This window comes from Lissotriton vulgaris, chromosome 5 (assembly GCF_964263255.1).
Source record: "Lissotriton vulgaris chromosome 5, aLisVul1.2, whole genome shotgun sequence".
Taxonomy (NCBI): Eukaryota; Metazoa; Chordata; class Amphibia; order Caudata; family Salamandridae; genus Lissotriton; species Lissotriton vulgaris.
This window is the reverse complement of record NC_141693.1, coordinates 986,622,533-986,640,867: the sequence shown is the minus strand read 5'-3', so window position 1 is coordinate 986,640,867 and position 18,335 is coordinate 986,622,533. Positions and strand designations below refer to the sequence as shown.

The 18,335-nt window shown below is 46.8% G+C and overlaps 1 protein-coding gene across 1 annotated transcript in view; it reads right to left on the bottom strand.

The window, feature by feature from the left end:
* The window catches only part of DNMBP (dynamin binding protein), a 583,091-nt gene that overhangs the window by 331,487 nt on the left and 233,269 nt on the right, over window positions 1-18,335 (bottom strand). Inside the window, exon 4 of the mRNA XM_086922586.1 lies at window positions 13,584-13,706. Within this exon, the coding sequence (XP_086778712.1) occupies window positions 13,584-13,706 (123 nt within the window). The remainder of the gene's footprint in view (window positions 1-13,583; window positions 13,707-18,335) is intronic.

Genomic DNA, 18,335 nt, shown 5'->3' with positions numbered 1-18,335 from the left:
GGAGGAGCCTCTCCTGTAGATAATGAGTTTGCTCTTTTACGAGCGTTTGAAACTACAAGCGAGTCCAGAGGTACATGCCCTTTGATAAATATTGGATCCTTTGGAGCCGCCTTATATTTTTTATCAATTCTTGGGTTTAACACCCTAGCCCTCACTGGGTCTTTGAATATTTCTTCTGTGTGGCTGAGACGACCCTTCAACATAGGAAGAGTACCTGATGTTCTTTGTGCATTAGGTAGCGTCTCTAACAGGAAATCCTCTATTAGAGGTTCTGTATGTATATCTACTTTATGATATTTTGCTGCCCTATTAATGAGCTGTACAAACCCTGTGTTATCATCAGGTGGTGAAGGCTTTGAGGGATATAACTGTGGGTTGTTGTCCTCATCTGACTCTACGTCATAATTTTCCCATGGGTCATCCTCATCTGGGATGGTTTCATCATCCCCTTGAGGTTCTCCCTCCCCTGGATCACTGTCTACATCAGACTGAGGTGTAGATGGTCTTGGTGTGGAAGGTGTAGGAATATTTGGCATAGTGTGAGGAATAGGAGAAGAGGGTGTGACTTTAGGTCGAGGAGAAGCAGGAGGAGTTGTATTTGTCCCCAGTGTTCTCTTTTCTGAAGGAAGAGATTTGTCTTCTATCTGTTCATTCTTTCTCTTCTTCGTCACTACTTTGCCAGTTTGCGGATCGATAAACAAAATCTTTTGTTTGGGATCTGTCTGTTGCTCCTGAATCGGTACCGAAGGCCTTGGTTCCGAAAGGTGCTTATGTTTTCGATCGTCAATGTTCGGTGTTTTCGGCACCGAGTGTCTACTCGGTTCCGACTTCCTGGGTATCGAGTGAGTCTTGGACGACGAATCATGTTTCTGTTTCGACATGGAATGTTTCGATGCCGAGCTTTCCCTTGTATGAAGCTTCGGTGTCGAAGTCGATGTCGACCTTTTCTCGGATCCGACATGGTGGGAGTCCGAGTGTTTCGGTTTCAGTTTCGGTTTCGTTGCCGGGCCCGAGGGCGGGGCGTCGGAAACTTTTTTCTGCGGTTTGACCGGGCTCGAAGGCGGGGTCGTTACCACACGGGGTCGGTTTTTCGGTAAGGGGACGTCGTCACTCACGGTTTGTTGCACGTCGAGTTCTTCGACCTCCGACTGGTCCCCTTCCGACCCCGACTGATCCTCATGATCCTCTTCTTCCTCAAGTTGCTCGTCTCCAAACAGCTCCGGGATCGCCTCCGACTGCATTCTGGAAACCTCGTGTCTTCTAGCCCGACGATTTCTAATCGTTAGCTTGGAGGAGAATGCTGCGCAGGCTTCGCAGTCCCTGGATTCGTGTTCAGGCGATAGACAGAGGTTGCACACCTCGTGTAGGTCCTTGTGTGGGAACTTAGCACCACACGTTGGACATTTTTTGAATGGAGTCCTTTCCATGGACTCCGGGCTTGACTACGTCGAGAAAGGCCTCCTGTTCGTCGACGTAGATCAGAGTTTTTTCTTCGATGTTGAATTCGTAACGCTCCGGAATGGAAATGAAACGCGTTCGATAACAATACCGTCGAATTGGAAAGGGAATACGCGCCGATAAATCGCTTTTTCCTGAAGTTGATCTGGAGCGTCTCGATCCTCATCCGAACCCGATGGCGGAAAAAAACTATCTAAGGATGGAGCGGATGCCCATGCGCACTACCAACCAAGGGAGGAGTCACCAAGATACAAAAGACTCTCCAAGAGAAAAACAAAGTGCAATCATCCGAGCCCAACACCAGATGGCGATCTATTCATAATGTACCATCTGCAGCCCATATGCCTCGAACATGACAATTCCATTTATTTATGATTTTAAGAAAAAGAAAGAAAAAAAATGTCATGAGCAATGCCAATAGCTCTACCTTTAATAATGCCGAGACCATTGCATTGTAAATGCTTGTTATGTATTTGGTCCTGTGTACGCCTTTATGAACGTCTTGTTGCGGGTTCATCAAACGTGAACCTATCACTCTATTAGCCACATAGAGATTGCTAATACGGGCAGTAATGGACTAAGGTTTGAAGTCTCTATTCTGAAGAAGTCATAGAAAGGTGGAAAAATTATGGAAATTATGGAAAGTTCCACTGTGGGTGGACAGTGTTGAAGTGAGACCATGGCTATGTTAATTTACTCGTTATGCAAAAAAGGTTTTAAATTACAAATGGGTGTATGACTGATAAATGATTATTTTTATTCTGTACATATGTAATGTTTTATATGGAAAGGAATTAATACATATACATTACCCTGTAAAACTTTAACATTACTAGAAAATAACATTAAGGATTAAAACTGATAGTTTCACGAAAATAAATATTGAGACGCACACCTCTAGTTCCTCCCTTCACTGATAAGGAAGCGGTCTTGGGCATGCTAAGTGTCACTTGTCGGGTTTTGTGTATCTACACCATCACCAAGTCACGTACATGGAGTCTGAAAGCTGGGGCGTGAGAGGCAGTGGCTCACACATAGTTTGATGTCTGCATCAGTAACCACAGATCTATCCACAATGGTGGAACCCTTGGGCAGAGGAAAAAAAAGAAGACTAGAACCGTGGTTAGTTCAATTTAAGAAAACCATTTATCTGAAATATGTTTAATTACTCAATTTTTCAATACAGTATTTAAAAACGTACATATGTACAATGATGCATCCATAAGATCTATAAGATCCATGACCAAAAGGTAGATGTGTCAAAGGCAATTTACACACCACCATTTGGAGAAACTGCAAAATGGTTCACATGTCTCCTAGCTATGTCAAACAGCAACAGCAAGCTGTATTATCCAGTTACTGTCAATGCACATCAGACACATGCAGCTGCATGCTAACACATTTTATTGTGTCGTGTCAACTGCATTTTGGCTCTATATATTGTGAGTTAGCCGTCATCAGGACAATGTGTAGCCAGATTACACATGTACTAAAAGTACAAGACACAGTCAGAGTCTATGTTGTCATGTACACAAGTATCACAGCAAACTGAGCCAGCTCCAAAATGGCTGTTAACTGGAGGGTGATATACCTGGCCTGCAATTACCATTTCTGAATGATGTCCCCCCTAGTCTCTGGCCATCAGCAGTTGTCAAACCAGGAATGGGACATAACATGCTGGATCTAGAATTACCAGGTTCAATACTGCATGTGAATCATGCTCGAGGCCTGCACAATAAAGCTCTCTGGAGTAGGATGTGTGGTGAGAAAATGTGGGTCGCCAGTCACTGGTCTAGGAGGACTGGCGACCTGTTTGTTTACAGGAAGGAAAGAACATGGCTTCAACCAGGTATCGATCAGAGTATTTGTAAGGTAATCATTGATTGAAAGGTAGCACTGGCGCAGATGCTGGTAGCCCAGGCTGTAGGATCTTTGTCAAAACGTTGTTTTAGTCCCAATGAAGGGCAGCTGTAGCTCTAGCATCTCAGCCATCCTTTGAACCACCACTGAAAATGAGGCACTCTCCTCCATTGGTGGCTCATGTGGAGAGTCAAACTACATCTGGGGAGGGAGGTGTCTGTGGTGATGGGGCCCTAGGCCCACATGGTGCAGTAAAGGACGACACAGGACACCAGATAGCTAGTACAACTATGGCCACGAGCACGTGCGCTCGGCCCCTTTTATTGGCAGCATCACCTGACCCAGTGACGTCTGTGGTGGGTGGGTGATCAGTGTAATACAGGGCTGCAACAACTAGACTGTGTCTTTGCAGGACACTACATCCCTCCCAAAGTTCAGGGAAAAGAAAACAAAATGTCCAACCTGCAAGAAAAAGGAATAATACCAAATTACATCCCCAACAGGTTTTCTTCAGACTATCGGCTGGGAGAATGTTGAAAACAGTTCCTGGATTACAAAGTCAGTCAGATGAGCTTCACCTCAGCGGTGTACTAAAGATCATCCTTGTCTTGCTGCGCTTATGTATACTGTTAAACACTTGGGGTACCTGGAGCAGAATGAGATTGACCCTTGAGGGGTCTCGCAGGTGTTCCTAGTCCAGTGGATGACAACGCTTGTTGGTTGATGGAGATGACTGCGGCACGAGAGGTCTTTCTTTGGATTTGCTGATCTTGATGCTTTCACACCTCCTGCCGGCCAAGTAACTTCCGACTTGCCTGTCTAGCCGGACTCCTCTCTCACTGGAGCCTTGAAGATTGGCCTCTCCTGCTTGGACTCTTCTCTCACTAGAGACGCTGGGAGGACCCTCTTGCCGGACACAATGGGACCCGGTGGAACGTGCGGGGCTTCGCATGAGCCGCGCAAAGGCGTCACTGAGGAACTGCCAACGGACTCACCGCCAAGTCTTTCATGATGTCCTCGGGGTGTTGATGTTATCCGCCAGGATGTTCTTCCCGTTAGGACATGGGTTCAGTGTCTTCACCAGACCATTTCTCGGTGCCAGGTGTTCACCTGGGGCCTTCGTGCTTCCTGTTGCCTGCCGTGGAGCTGCCGCACCTCTCCCATCCGGATACCTCTCTCACAGGACATGCGGCCGAGGCCCTTGTCCCCTGGACTGCCACTCGATCGCGTGGGCTGTGCGGGTCGCTGCGGAACTTCGGACATGGCCACAGTCGAGTCTTGTGTAGTCCACAAGGGTGGATTGTCTAGTGCTCGGGTATGCTCTGCTTCGGCAGGCTTCAGGTTCACGGGGCACCCATGCGGTTCTTCGGTGGTTGGTCTCCTCAGGTGCGAGTTGTCGGGATTACTGGGATCCACACGGATGTTGCGATGTTCCTTGGACAGCACCGATGTTCCTGTGTGCTGACTGTTGTTCTCTCTCTTCTTCTGTGGAGTGATGTTGTGTTACTCCATTCTTCCTCTTCGTTCTCTTCCTCGACGCGGTCAAGTCTTCTTTCTTGCTTGCTCGTGCTAACCAGGCTTCTCCATGTAGCGGGCCCTCTACATGTCGTCCCCTTGGTCTTGTCCATGCTGTGGGACACGGTCTTCTCTTGGCTTGGTGACTAGACCTGCCGTCGTATCTTCCCTTTTGTTTGATCACTTCCTTTGCTTTCATCTGGACACCCTTCCTTGGTCATCGGGTTTCTTGGGTTCCTTTTTCAGCTGCACTTCTGCAATTCTCTGGCGAATTGGCTTCTTGTCTTCTTCTCTTTCTTTGTGGCGCCGCGCCCTTCTTCTCCCTGTTCCATCTCGCGACGCGGTCTGGTCACCGTACTGTCTTGCTCTTCCCAACCAGTCTTCTCCAGGCAGCGTGCACTCCACCTGTTTCTCTCTGTTTTGGGCATGGCTCTCCGACACTGTGATCTTCTCTTCTTGTGACTGGACCGGTCGTCGCGATCTTCCCTCTTGACTCAGAATGTTAAACTGTGGTTGTCGAAGTTCGCTGGTCCATGTTCTTGACCTGTCTTGGTGGTCGAACTTCTTTGCTTGGGTGTGACCTTTGGTGGGTCGGCTTCTTCGTGTGGGCACGACTATTGGTCGAGTCGTCTTCTTGGCTTGGGTGCGACCTTTGGGCAGGTCGGCTTCTTGGCTTGGGTGCGACCTTTTGGCAGGTCGGCTTCTTGGTTTGAGTGCGACCATTGGTCCATATTCGTGAACTGTCGTGGTGGTCGAACTTCTTCGCTTGGGTGTGACCTTTGGTGTTTTGGCGTTGGTGCATCTCTGGTGCATGCCGCCATGCGTGCTGACGATGGCGCTCTGGTTGCTGCGAGATGTCGCTGTATTTCTTGGGGACCTTTGTGCGTTGTCCCGTGGCGTTGGCGTGTCGCTGTGCAGCGTCACTCTGGCGCTCTTGATCCTTGGCGCTCTTGGCACGTTCCGGCGCAGTGCTGCGCGGTCTTGTCGTGCGGGTGTGGAGTTCTTGCACTCCTGTCGCGTTCTTGCGCTTTGTGGTACAATCCTGCCTTGCTGGCGCGTTCCTGCGCTGTCTCCCGATGTATTCCTAGCGCTTCTGGTGCTTCCCGGCGCTGTCTTTCTTGGGGACCTTTGTGCGCTGTCCCGTGGCGTTGGCGTGTCACCATGTGGCGAGTTTCTGCGCACTTACTGTTCAGGGTTCTTGGACGCCTGTTGCGAGTCGTTGGGTACTTGCTGCTTTGGCTGTCGTCAGGCACTTGCTGCTTTGGCTGTCGTCAGGTACTTGCTGCTTTGGACCGTTGGCGGGAGTAGTTGATGCTGTGGTGAAACACCTGTGGCCACAAGGCGTCGCTGCTCTCTCCGTCTGAACTCGGCAGTCATTTCCCTGGACGTTCTTCCAGTACTTATTTATTTATTTATTTTATTTACAGACTTATACCGCGCTAGGACTCGACTCCCTGAGGAGTATCTCCGCGCCTTTGGCAACATCTGAGAACAAAAGGCCCAGTCTGATGTTATCAATTGCCCTATCAGAACTAGTAATTAAACAGGAAAGTTTTTGGTTTTTTCCTAAAAGGAAAATGTTCCTTACAAACTCTGATATCATAGGGAAGATCATTCCAGAGCTTTGGGCCAGCTACTGACAAAGCCCTTCCCCCTTGTCTGGACTTCCAAAACCTAGGGACACATAACAATTCTTGATCTCCAGATCTCAGAGATCTTAAGGGGGTGTAGGGAACAAACTTTTTAGTTAGGTAGTCAGGACCTTTACCAATGAGGCATTTATGGATGATGCAGCACGTTTTAAACAACACCCTCTGTTTCACAGTGAGCCAGTGGAGTTTATTTAGTAGTGGAATTGAGGGAGTACGGGCCGGGGCATTGAGAACGAGACGTGCAGCTGTATTTTGCACGACTTGTAGTCTGGCAACGACCCCCTCATTGGCGGCTAGCATCAAACCATTACAATAATCCAGTCTGCTCAGAACGAGCGACTGAATTAGTGTTTTCCTGGTGATATCAGGTAACAGGGGGAATACCCGTCGGAGAAGACCAATAACATGGAAACAGGAGCTTACCACTTGATTAGAATGATGTTTAAGGGCAAGCTCCTGATCCAGCTTAACTCCTAGATCTTTCACTACCACTTTGGGCTCAGGGACTGGGCCTAGATCTTGAGGCCACCAGTCAGGAGTCCATAGTCGTTTGGCTTCCCCAAAGAGCATAACCTCGGTCTTAGAGACGTTACACTGAAGGAAATTTGCTGCCATCCAATGTGCCACCTCTTTCATACCCCGTGCAAAGGAGTTACACACTTCGGGAGTCATGATTTTAAATGGGAAGAGGAGTTGAGTATCGTCTGCATACGATACAGGGATAAACCCACGAGATCTCATGATGTTAGCTAGGGGTGCCACATAGATGTTGAAAAGCGTTGGGCTCAAGCAGGAGCCCTGTGGCACCCCCTTTGAGATCTCAACCTCCTCTGACTGGTAAGGACCCAGTATGACTCTCTGAGTGCGATGGGTGAAAAAACTCCTTAACCAGGCCAGCGCCTTGCCTCCCAGACCGATGTCAATTAGTCTGGAGGTCATGATTTCATGTGACACAGTGTCAAACGCCGCTGACAGATCTAGAAGCACCAGGATAACGGAAAAACCCTTATCCTGTAGCATACGAAGATCGTCAGCGACGGACAGCAAGGCAGTCTCAGTGCTGTGCCTGGGTCTGAACCCCAATTGGGATGGATCGAGCCCCCCCGCACTTTCGATGTATTTGGATAAGTGCCGGTTTACAAACTTCTCAGTGAGCTTCCCTAAAAAAGGGAGGAGGGAGATGGGTCTCAAGTTTGTCAGATCTGTCCACGGAATGGAGTTATTCTTCCGTAGAGGTCTCACCAAAGCATGCTTCCAGCCTAGGGGAACTTCATCTGTGCTCAAGGAAAGATTAACAACCTGCCGAATTCCAGCACCCAGCACGTCACTCAAAAGTGACATGACCCATGCTGGGATAATATCTGAAGGGCACCCACTCTTTGTTTGGGTGATTAGAGTAGTTATCTCCTCCATTGATACAGGTGGGAATTCTACAAGCTTACTGGTCTTGTTTTCTGCTGAGCTAGGGAGTGGCTGGGACATGCTATCAACAGAATCCATGTTATTAGAGGTGGATTTTGAGGCTAAGATCTTAGCATAAATGCCTTCAATTTTTCTGACAAAGAACTGTGAAATGTTATTACAAAGTTCCTGGGACTCAATCCCCTCCGTTTCGCAGGCCGAGGGCTTGGTGAAAGTTTGTAAAATTTGATAGAGTACTTTGGAGTTTTTACCAGCTGCTGATAATTGGGCTGCGATATGGTGTTTCCGCGCTGCCCGAATAGCTTTGTGGTAACTTTTTAGGGAGGTCCTGTGATTTTCTTTGTCCTCTGCCTTACGTGTAGCTCTCCATCGTTTTTCTAACTTCCTCGTAGTTAGCTTTAATAGTCTAAGATCGTATGTAAACGGAATGGAAAAATTCCCAGCAGGACCTGGGGGTCGATAAACTAGTGCTCCTTTCCTAGATTCCCTAGAGCTAGGGTTGATAGTAAAGATCAGGAGCTCCATTTGTGGGTTACACACCGTCTCGGTAACCACCACCTCCATTTCCTGTTTGAAAACAATGGCTAACCCACCCCCAGTTTTAATAGGGCGGTCCATCCTCACTATTTTGTACCCTGCCGGCACCCCCATAGTTATGGCCGGGACAGTGTGGGGCTTAAGCCAAGTCTCAATTAAAAAACAAGCATTGGAAATGCAATAGGTCTCGCAGTAGTAAAGTTTGAGCTATAGGTGTTATTTATTTTTTTGTTTTTTATTTATGTGTTGTTTTTTCTAAATAGCTAAATTAATAGCTTTCTTCTTTACAAAGCCAATAGTTATAATTTTTGTAAATGTGACACCTCTAGCATTTGTAAAGCAACATGTTTTGTATTAACGGGACTTATATGTGACTTGTATGTATTGATATAAAAAAAAATCAATGGCTTTAAAAAACAATTAATAATTAATACGTAAATAAAATGGATTTTATTTTATATTGCCAATAGCTTAAAGTTTATTAAATATATTTAGTGAAGATGCTGTGGTTGCGCTGAGTGAGGGTGAGTGAGGGTGAGGGTGAGTGAGGGTGAGGGGTTGAGGGTGGGTGAGGGGTTGAGGGTGGGTGAGGGTGGGTGAGTGAGGGTGAGTGAGGGTGAGTGAGGGTGAGTGAGGGTGAGTGAGGGTGGGTGAGGGTGAGTGAGGGTGAGTGAGGGTGGGTGAGGGTGGGTGAGTGAGGGTGAGGGTGAGTGAGGGTGAGGGGTTGAGGGTGAGTGAGGGTGAGGGGTTGAGGGTGGGTGAGGGTGAGGGTGAGTGAGGGTGAGGGATTGAGGGTGAGGGGTTGAGGGTGAGTGTGAGTGAGGGTGAGTGAGGGTGAGGGGTTGAGGGTGAGTGAGGGTGAGGGTGAGTGAGGGTGAGGTGTTGAGGGTGGGTGAGGGTGAGTGAGGGTGAGTGAGGGTGAGGGTGAGTGAGGGTGAGGGTGAGTGTGAGTGAGGGTGAGGGGTTGAGGGTGAGTGAGGGTGAGGGGTTGAGGGTGAGTGAGGGTGAGGGTGAGTGAGGGTGAGGGGTTGAGGGTGAGTGAGGGTGAGGGGTTGAGGGTGAGTGAGGGTGAGGGGTTGAGGGTGGGTGAGGGTGAGTGAGGGTGAGGGGTTGAGGGTGAGTGAGGATGAGTGAGAGTGAGGGGTTGAGGGTGAGGGGTTGAGGGTGAGTGAGGGTGAGGGGTTGAGGGTGAGGGAGGGTGAGTGAGGGTGAGGGGTTGAGGGTGAGTGAGGGTGAGGGGTTGAGGGTGAGTGAGGGTGGGGTTGAGGGTGGGTGAGGGTGAGTGAGGGTGAGGGGTTGAGGGTGAGTGAGGATGAGTGAGAGTGAGGGGTTGAGGGTGAGGGGTTGAGGGTGAGTGAGGGTGAGGGTGAGGGGTTGAGGGTGAGTGAGGGTGAGGGTGAGGGGTTGAGGGTGAGTGAGGGGTTGAGGGTGAGTGAGGATGAGGGTGAGTGAGGGTGAGTGAGGGTGAGGGGTTGAGGGTGAGTGAGGGTGAGTGAGGGTGAGTGAGGGTGAGTGAGGGTGAGTGAGGGTGAGGGGTTGAGGGTGAGTGAGGGTGAGGGAGGGTGAGTGAGGGTGAGGGGTTGAGGGTGAGTGAGGGTGAGTGAGGGTGAAGGTGAGTGAGGGTGAGGGGTTGAGGGTGAGTGAGGGTGAGGGGTTGAGGGTGAGTGAGGGTGAGCGAGGCTGAAACAAATATATGGTTTCAAAAAATCCAAATCGTTCAAGATAATAATGCCATATCTCTAAACTATTTCCTAGAATACACAATTTGAATTGGAGATTACAATAAACATTAACCTTAAACCAAATGGATAACCAAATAAGCACGATCAAAATTCACAGCTCAAAGGTTCGGAACAGACCACATCAAACTCAATTGTGAAAAAAAGTCAAATATATTATTGCGTTATGTTAGTCTTTTACAGCCGAATACAAAGAACCTTCGTTTGTAGGTTCATCCCAAAAATTACAGTTAGTAAAGGTATTTTAAAGGTGGAAGGAGTTTCTCTTGCAATATGAGAACAATTAAGTAGACTCCTCTCACATGCAAATAACTTGTAGTCCGATTTCTCCTTCACCTTTAAAGGTTTCTGATATTTCAGACAATATATTGACGTACCATTTAATTATGCACAGCCAGCCTTTGATTTGATAAATCATGAATTACGTATAAGCTGCTTACGTTATTTAACCAGCAGTAAACTGTATAAGCAGGAAAAACTTACTAGTTTTTGGTTTCAACAAGCTAGAAATGGTGAGGTGAGGCTGCCGGACTGACGGCCAATTAGAATTTGCTGAAAAGGTTTGCCAGGTGTTGCGATGTATTTAGTTGGTTGGCGAAGGGGGTGTTGTGGATTTTTCCTGCTTTTTTTAGCCGAGCTGCTGCAGATGTTGTGAAGACATTTGGCAATGTAAACAGCTGAGCTGAATGGCCGGGAATGAGTGGGTGGTCGAGGAGGCCGCTGCCGATTTGGTTAATGTTGGAGAAGGCTGAGAACAGCATGCTCGGGAACCAAAGGGCGGTGCAACCTGACGACTGGCCATGCCTGGGTCATGTGATACGACACCAACAAAGCTGAATGGGGCGCGCTGGTCACATGACGCTGAAAGGGCTAGTTGACTGGCTAATGTAGACCCAGAGGGTGGTGAGAAGAGACATGATGATGACTCTGTAACGGGGTTCATTTTTATTAATGATGGTCCAAAAGCACAAAAAAAATGAAAACCAGCCATCAGTACAACCATCTTGTTAGCTAACAAAGTACTCCTAATATGACGGATAATTACGTTGCATCAGGGAGCACTGTGTGTTGTTAGGAGGGCATTGCTGTGGGGAGGGGGGAGGAGAAATGCGACATGGCGGGGAGGGGGCGGAGCGGGGGAGAGGGTGTAAATGAAAACAAGCCATCAGTACAACCATCTTGTTAGCTAACAAAGTACTCCTAATATGACGGATAATTACGTTGCATCAGGGAGCACTGTGTGTTGTTAGGAGGGCATTGCTGTGGGGAGGGGGGAGGAGAAATGCGACATGGCGGGGAGGGGGCGGAGCGGGGGAGAGGGTGTTAAGCAGCAGGGTACAGATGGCTGAGGGAACAGACGGCGAACAGACGGCGGGCAGGGGAGGGGGCGGAGCGGGGAGGGGGTGTGAAAGCAGCAGGGGCCTGGAGTGCGGCTGAGGGAACTGATGTGCACGCGCTTTTAAGCTCAATGCGCATGCGCATTGAGCTTAAAAGTCACGGGCACTGCAAGGAATCGCCACGAATCCTTGCAAGTTGGATAAAGAGTGGATAAGCCCCCATAGTCTCGCTTGCTCGATGCGCATGCGCATCGACAGGCGAGACCTAACAAAGATGTGGGCTCTCTGAAGTAATGAGGTCCCAAACCTGAGTGGAGTGAGTCACTAAAGAACGTACATTGCACAGAAGGCTCTTACAATTTAGAGGTGGGTCGTTAGGAAGGCTGACAGTTGACTTTGTCAGGTATTTAGTTGGGCCAGATAAGGACGGATGCTTAGTGAGGCGTTCGTGTCTCTTCCCACGTCGCGCTGGACGTGGCAGCCGCCGACTCCTTGCTGGTGTGTGTGGGTGTCACCTGCGCTGTTGCGCACTTACTTGCTGCTTGTAAGTAGATTCTCCCTGGGGGCGCAGCACACAAGCGTTTTGTGAATCAAGGTATACGTCATCATCAGTGTAATGAAGGGGAGAAAGTCATCTCCCTCCCTATCATCAACATTCTGGAGTGCTCCCTGCTCATCCACAAAATCATAGTCGGAAACAAAAAGATAATGGAGCCTCAGCTTCTTCATTGTTGCATAGTAAAACGCGTAACTAACGATTCTCTGTTTGTTCTTTAGAAGATCGGTTAATCACATCACGTCCTTGTGAGAAGGATCATGAATTGTTTCCTTGCCATTTCAAACCACACAAGTGAGTTAGTTCTCTTGACAATGTGTTGTCTAATACTATGCAAACACGATGTTATATGTTTTTCATGTACTTAGGATGATGTAATTCTTTTAATTTCATAATGCTTATATGGTAAACACTTTTTCAGACATGACATGGTTGAATTCATACTGCTGCAGTAAACTGTAAACTTTGAAGTTGAAGGACCTTCAATGTGGTGAAAGTACGCATTTTTTTAATGTTTTTCAGGTACAGCCCCTGACGAAGGGCCGTGTGGCCCGAAATGCAATGGGCATGGGCAACTTGTGAGATAAAAAGGAATTTTCGATAAAAACCCTGTATTATTGAATCACAAAGAACATTATGATATAAAATAATGTTTTGATGAACTAAATTTCAGTAAAAAATGCATTGACTGAATAGTCTTTTGTTCATATTTCTTTATAAAATTATATAACAAATAAACACTTGTATATCCAATTTGGATCTGCAACAGTGCGCAGAGGGTAAGCGGTTTCGCTTGATCATATTATTTATCAGTGACTGGCTCAGTATGGGCATTGCGCATACCTCCGCAGCACGCTTAGAGGAGTTAACTTACAACCATTCATTGAGAATTGATAAATTTTAGGTGTGCCTCTCCCATTAATAATTCTTGTTTTGTACTCCCAAGTCTGCCTCATCCATTCACAGGAGGCAAGCCTAAAAAAAATGTGAACTTTGGACTTCCTCCAATTCTATGAATTGCACACTGCCTCTTGGGTACACAGGAGTACATTACACCAACAGCGAACACGATAAGTAGGCCTTTCAAAAAGTTAGTACTTCTCTCCATATATTTTTCACCTGCCTAAGCTAAGCTTACACTATTTTTTACTGCGATAAAACTGTTCACAGGCGACTGAAGACGGCTTGACTACCTTTGCTCAGTACATTTTGAGCCTGCTACAATGGACACACTCTTATTTAATATTACAAATAGTAAAGCACCTTGAAAGGTACTACATTCACAACAGACCTCTGTGAAATGTGACCACAACTTCCCCTTCTGACCAACTGAGGTGATCGTGGGCAAATTAATTTACCTCACAATGCTTAGGATTTAATATCCGACAAAATTGAGAGTGCTTAAAAACTGGCGATCACAGTATTGAGGCCTCTAGTAAGATCCGATCACCTACATTCATGTAGAGTTAGTAAGTAAAAGCTACTGAAAGTTCTGGTGGCATCATACCTTGCTGCAGGGACAGGGCTCCAGGTTCATGAGACACAAAGTCGCTAATGCAGACGAAGAGCTTCTCTCCAGATTGTATGCTTGGGATCGTCAACTGCTCCACAAAACTGCTTGGAAATTGCCCTTGATAGAAACAGAACAATGATTGGCAGACTTAAAATTATCATCGGTCATAAGAATATAACCCACCCAAAAAAACAGGCACCTTCCATTATTTCATTTTAACTGAAAACTGAAGACAAAGTAAGTATTTATTACACCTGCCCCTATGATTTACGTGCCCACACCTCTATGCTTCCTGATTATCGCATAAAAAAATTCAAAAAGATCAATTCACCAAGGAGACCAATCCATTCCTTACCCATTAACATAAAAATATTATGAAATAAAGGCGCCTGACAAATATCAAGTACCATATACAGTAAGATAGTAATATGTTGGATAAGCTGAAAATCCAGTTTGAGACAATATTAAAAACCCAGACAAATGTACAGAACTCATAAAATGCAAACCGTGATAACACAGAACCTCAGATAGCAGCCAGCAGACCCCCTAATGTCCTTTTTAGGTCGAAGCCTACCAGACATCTTGGGGACATTCAAAAAGCTTCCCTGGGAGTTAATTCTGCCCATTGCTTACCTTTGGCTTTATGGTTTGCAACTCACATTTCATTGCTTTCTATTTATTAGCTCTATTTGTTTTAAGCTGTCCAGCTCTAGTTTGTCTCTTCCCTTGCTCGAACCTTGTTTACTGTATCCTTACGAGATCTCCCCTTCTGTAAACGGCCTTTAAATCTTGTTCTTATCTTGTCACATTTGCTGTGCATTTAAACACAAAGGTCAAATGGCAGGTTCTGTCTTCCGAGGGAGCTTAGTGACTTCAAAGTGAGAGCCTTTATAGGAAAGCAAGAGGATGCATATTACCTTCCCCATGGAGCCTGCCCCTCCTACGCTCTAGATTACGAGGATGTAACATAACCCTTAAAACTGGCTTGCAGGGAGGAGGTTCTCAAGCATTCTGTAGCAACAAAGATTCATGTAGAGGTTCATCTATAAAAGCACTGTTGGCTTTTGCTCAATGTGATCCTCTGGTGAACGTCTAAAGATCTTTTTCTTTACAATCAGTGAGTTTGAGTACCAAACCCTTTTTAGGTCTCGCCAATTCATCGTGCATGCGCTACATAGGAGGGTCTTTAGCAGTCGCTCTGCTCATTTTCAAGCACACACTCTGGCTTGTGGCGGCATCCACCTTGCGGGAGCGAGCAGCAGCGCGCATGCTAATTGGCCGCTGCTCGCTCCCTCAAGGCGGATGCCGCCACAAGCACCAGTGTGCTTGAAAACAGCTGCTGCCTGTTCCCTTCTCAACTGCTTGTCTTTCACGTGTGCGCTTGTTTACATTCAGCAGCGCGCGTCAACGCTCCTGGTTTCGTTTCTTTAGATGTGAGCTGGGACGGCATCTTTTCGTAGGCAGACCCGCTTCATTGAACTTCTGCTCCAGCTCTGGCCCGTCCCTGCAGCAAGCAGTCAGCCACTCTAGTTGCTCGCTAGATGGTGCTCATGGACTCTCACTGCGTAGGCTTCTGCTTGTTTTTAATTGTATATAGCATTAACTCGACACAAAGGTATTGGAGAATTTTAAATGAGCTCCAGTGACGTTACACAAGGACATAATCTCCAAGTGCCTATGAGAAAATGACTAAGGGAAGTGCGCAGAATCACAGGATGTTAAGCCTAGGACAACATTGGAACCTGGGGCTCCCGGCCACGGGAGGGTGCACAGATGTTCCTTCTCTCCACCCTTTTAACACTTTCCAACCCCTCACTGCATCCCAGGGAAAGGCATGTTAAATGTACAATGCAAAAAGTTCCATTGATGAAGCGGGCCTGCAGTTTGAGGATTTTTTAAAATTGTATATAGCATTAACGCGACACAAAGGTATTGGAGTGCTTTGAATGAGCTCCAGTGACGTTACACAAGGACATATTCATTTTCTCGTAGGCACTTGGAGATTAAGGGAAGAGCGCAGAATCACAGAATGTTAAGCCGAGGACAACATTGGAACCTGGGGCTCCCGGCCACAGGTGCACAGATGTTACTTCTCTCCACCCTTTTAACCCTTTCCAACCCCTCGCTGCTTCCCAGGGAACGGCATGTTAACCCCTTCGATGCTCATGACGAGCTCAGCTCGTCATGAGGCACGGTTGAGCTGTGCTCATGACGAGCTGAGCTCGTCATGAACAATGGAAAATCTGGGAATGCAGCACAGGAGGAAAATATCTCTAGCAGCCAAGGTGTTAAATGTGAAATGTACAATGCAAAAAGTTCCATTGATGAAGCAGGCCTGCAGTTTGAGAAATGTTAACAAAAAATTTAAATTGTTTATAGCGTTTACTCGACACTCAACATCAATTGTTGCATCACTAAAAATGTATAATGTCCCAAAGGCGAGACCTATTGGCTATGCCAGTGCTTGTTAATAATAGCACACATTTGCAAGCAGAAAGGTGTAGCCTACACAACTACACCACTTAATGAGCACTAGCCTCAGTATGTGAAAAACGTTAAGTGGTACCGTGCCATAAAAACCTAGAAAACACAGATTACTGCTTTCCATATAACTACAAACAGTAGTCTGGAAACCAACTAGATTATTCACACTACAGCCTTAAACAGCCTGCCTATGTCAACACATAGTTTGTATATCATTTGGTGGATATGTGTGTTGTCAGCAATGAAATAGGTGAACATGTTCCAGTAAAACAACAACGTCCTACCACCGGGGCCAGCTTTAGCACTGCTGGCACTGGTGCCACACTCTTACCCTAGGGTGACCAACCAGTCGTAATTTTCATGGACTATCTGTGAATTTGCTTTATGCCCATTGTCCGTGAAGGAAGTTTCCATGGGCGGCATTTGTCCGTAATTGTAACTTTTGTGCTAAAGGACGAATGTTAACTCCAACGGTTGAGATGGCTCAGCTGAAGCAGAAGGGAGGGTGGTCTCCTGTGCAGTGATCCCGAGGGAGGAGCAGCTAGGGTGGCAGGCTGCTTCAAAGAAATGTAAATGTGGGCAACTCCTTGAATGCTGGTATAGGTGTTAATTGATAGAGTTCACTTTAAGCTGCCCGAAGTGAAAGATTTCTTCTTTTTAGGAGGTATTGTTACTTGTTCCAAGCTGAGCTGTGACGTTCGTGCTTTTAATGGACAATTGTAATACTGATGGACTAGATTCAATCTGCATATTACTAAAATGTACACTTAGAAATCACTTTTTTGTCTTTAACCTAAATTTATTTCTGCATTTTGTGAAAGCCAATTTTATACTGTGCGTAATGCACATTTAAAATAGTGACTTATACATTCACAGTGCTCTCTATGAGGGGCAGCGACCTATTAGCACAAAAATACACAAGTCACAATGCCCTGCTAGCCAAACAAGATTTCATTTATTGTACCTCTGGTTGCCCACACATACATCTGCAGTGATCACCATAATCAACAGATTTTAAAATATAAAATAGAGTATTTCCCACTGATTAGTTTAACTTACATTTAATTTTAATTTAAGGTGTGAATTATTTTATATGCAGTTACCTGATAGTAAAAGATCCATAAAAAAGTCACTGAAAATGTTGTTCCTTTTAGCCACAGCTATGATTCCGCCTCCACGCTCACTGACCCCGTCACAACTGCACTCAGGATCACAGTATCCATTCCTTTTAATTAATGCACTTCGACCGTTCCATTGACTAGCTATGTTAAGTCTGAGAAAGCCAGTGATGTTAGCATATAGTTTCCTATGGTTTTTCACCTTCACAATGTATCCTTTTATTTTTAATACATATTGTGTCAAATTAGCCTGTGATTTATATTTACTCAACACAGCCTATTATTCGTCAGTTATTTAAATAATCAATCAATCGGGGGCTTTTAAAGCGCGCTACTCACCTGTGAAGGTCTCTTGGTGCTGGTGGGAAGGCGGGGGGGCTGGGTTGCAGCACATGGTTAGTCAAAAAGTCAAGTCTTGAGGCCCTTTTTGAAGGTAAGCAGGGTAGGTGAGCATCTGATGTTGACCGGGAGCTCGTTCCAGGCCATGGCTGCCACATAGGAGAAGGCCCTTCCCCCTGCTCTGGTTCTGAGGATGCACGGGCAACGTCGACGGAGCGGAGATTTCTTTTGGGTAAGTGGAAAGAGATCCTTTTGTTGAGGTATTTGAGTCCAATGTTGTGGAGGGATTTGTAAGCGCGGGTGAGTAGCATGAAGGTTACACTCTTCTCAATGGGAAGCCAATGGAGGTCTTGCATGCATTGGGTCATGTGCTCATGTCGTGGGGTGCCGAGGAAGAGTCTGGCTGCGGTATTATGGATGGTCTGGAGTTTGTGTAGCAGGGATTTGTAGATTCCAGCGTAGAGGGTGTTTCCGTAGTCAGTCTGCTAGTTATGAGCGCGTGGGTGACTGTCTTTCTAAGTCCCGGGAAAGGGGGGTGGGGGGGTGGGGGGGGGGGGAGAATGGGGGATCCACCTGACGGTTTGGAGGAGAATGCAAATGGAGTTGAAACTGGTGGAGGCTATGGCAGCGATCTGGCGGTTCATGATGAGGGAGGAGTCTAGGACGATGCAGAGGTTCCAGGCCTGGTCCGTCTGGGTGGGTGGGTTCCAGGGGGCAGAGGGCCACCAGGTGTTGTCCCAGGTGGTGGGGGAGGGTCCAAGGAAGAGGGCCTGTCATCTCTGAGATGAACTTTAGGCAGCCGTTG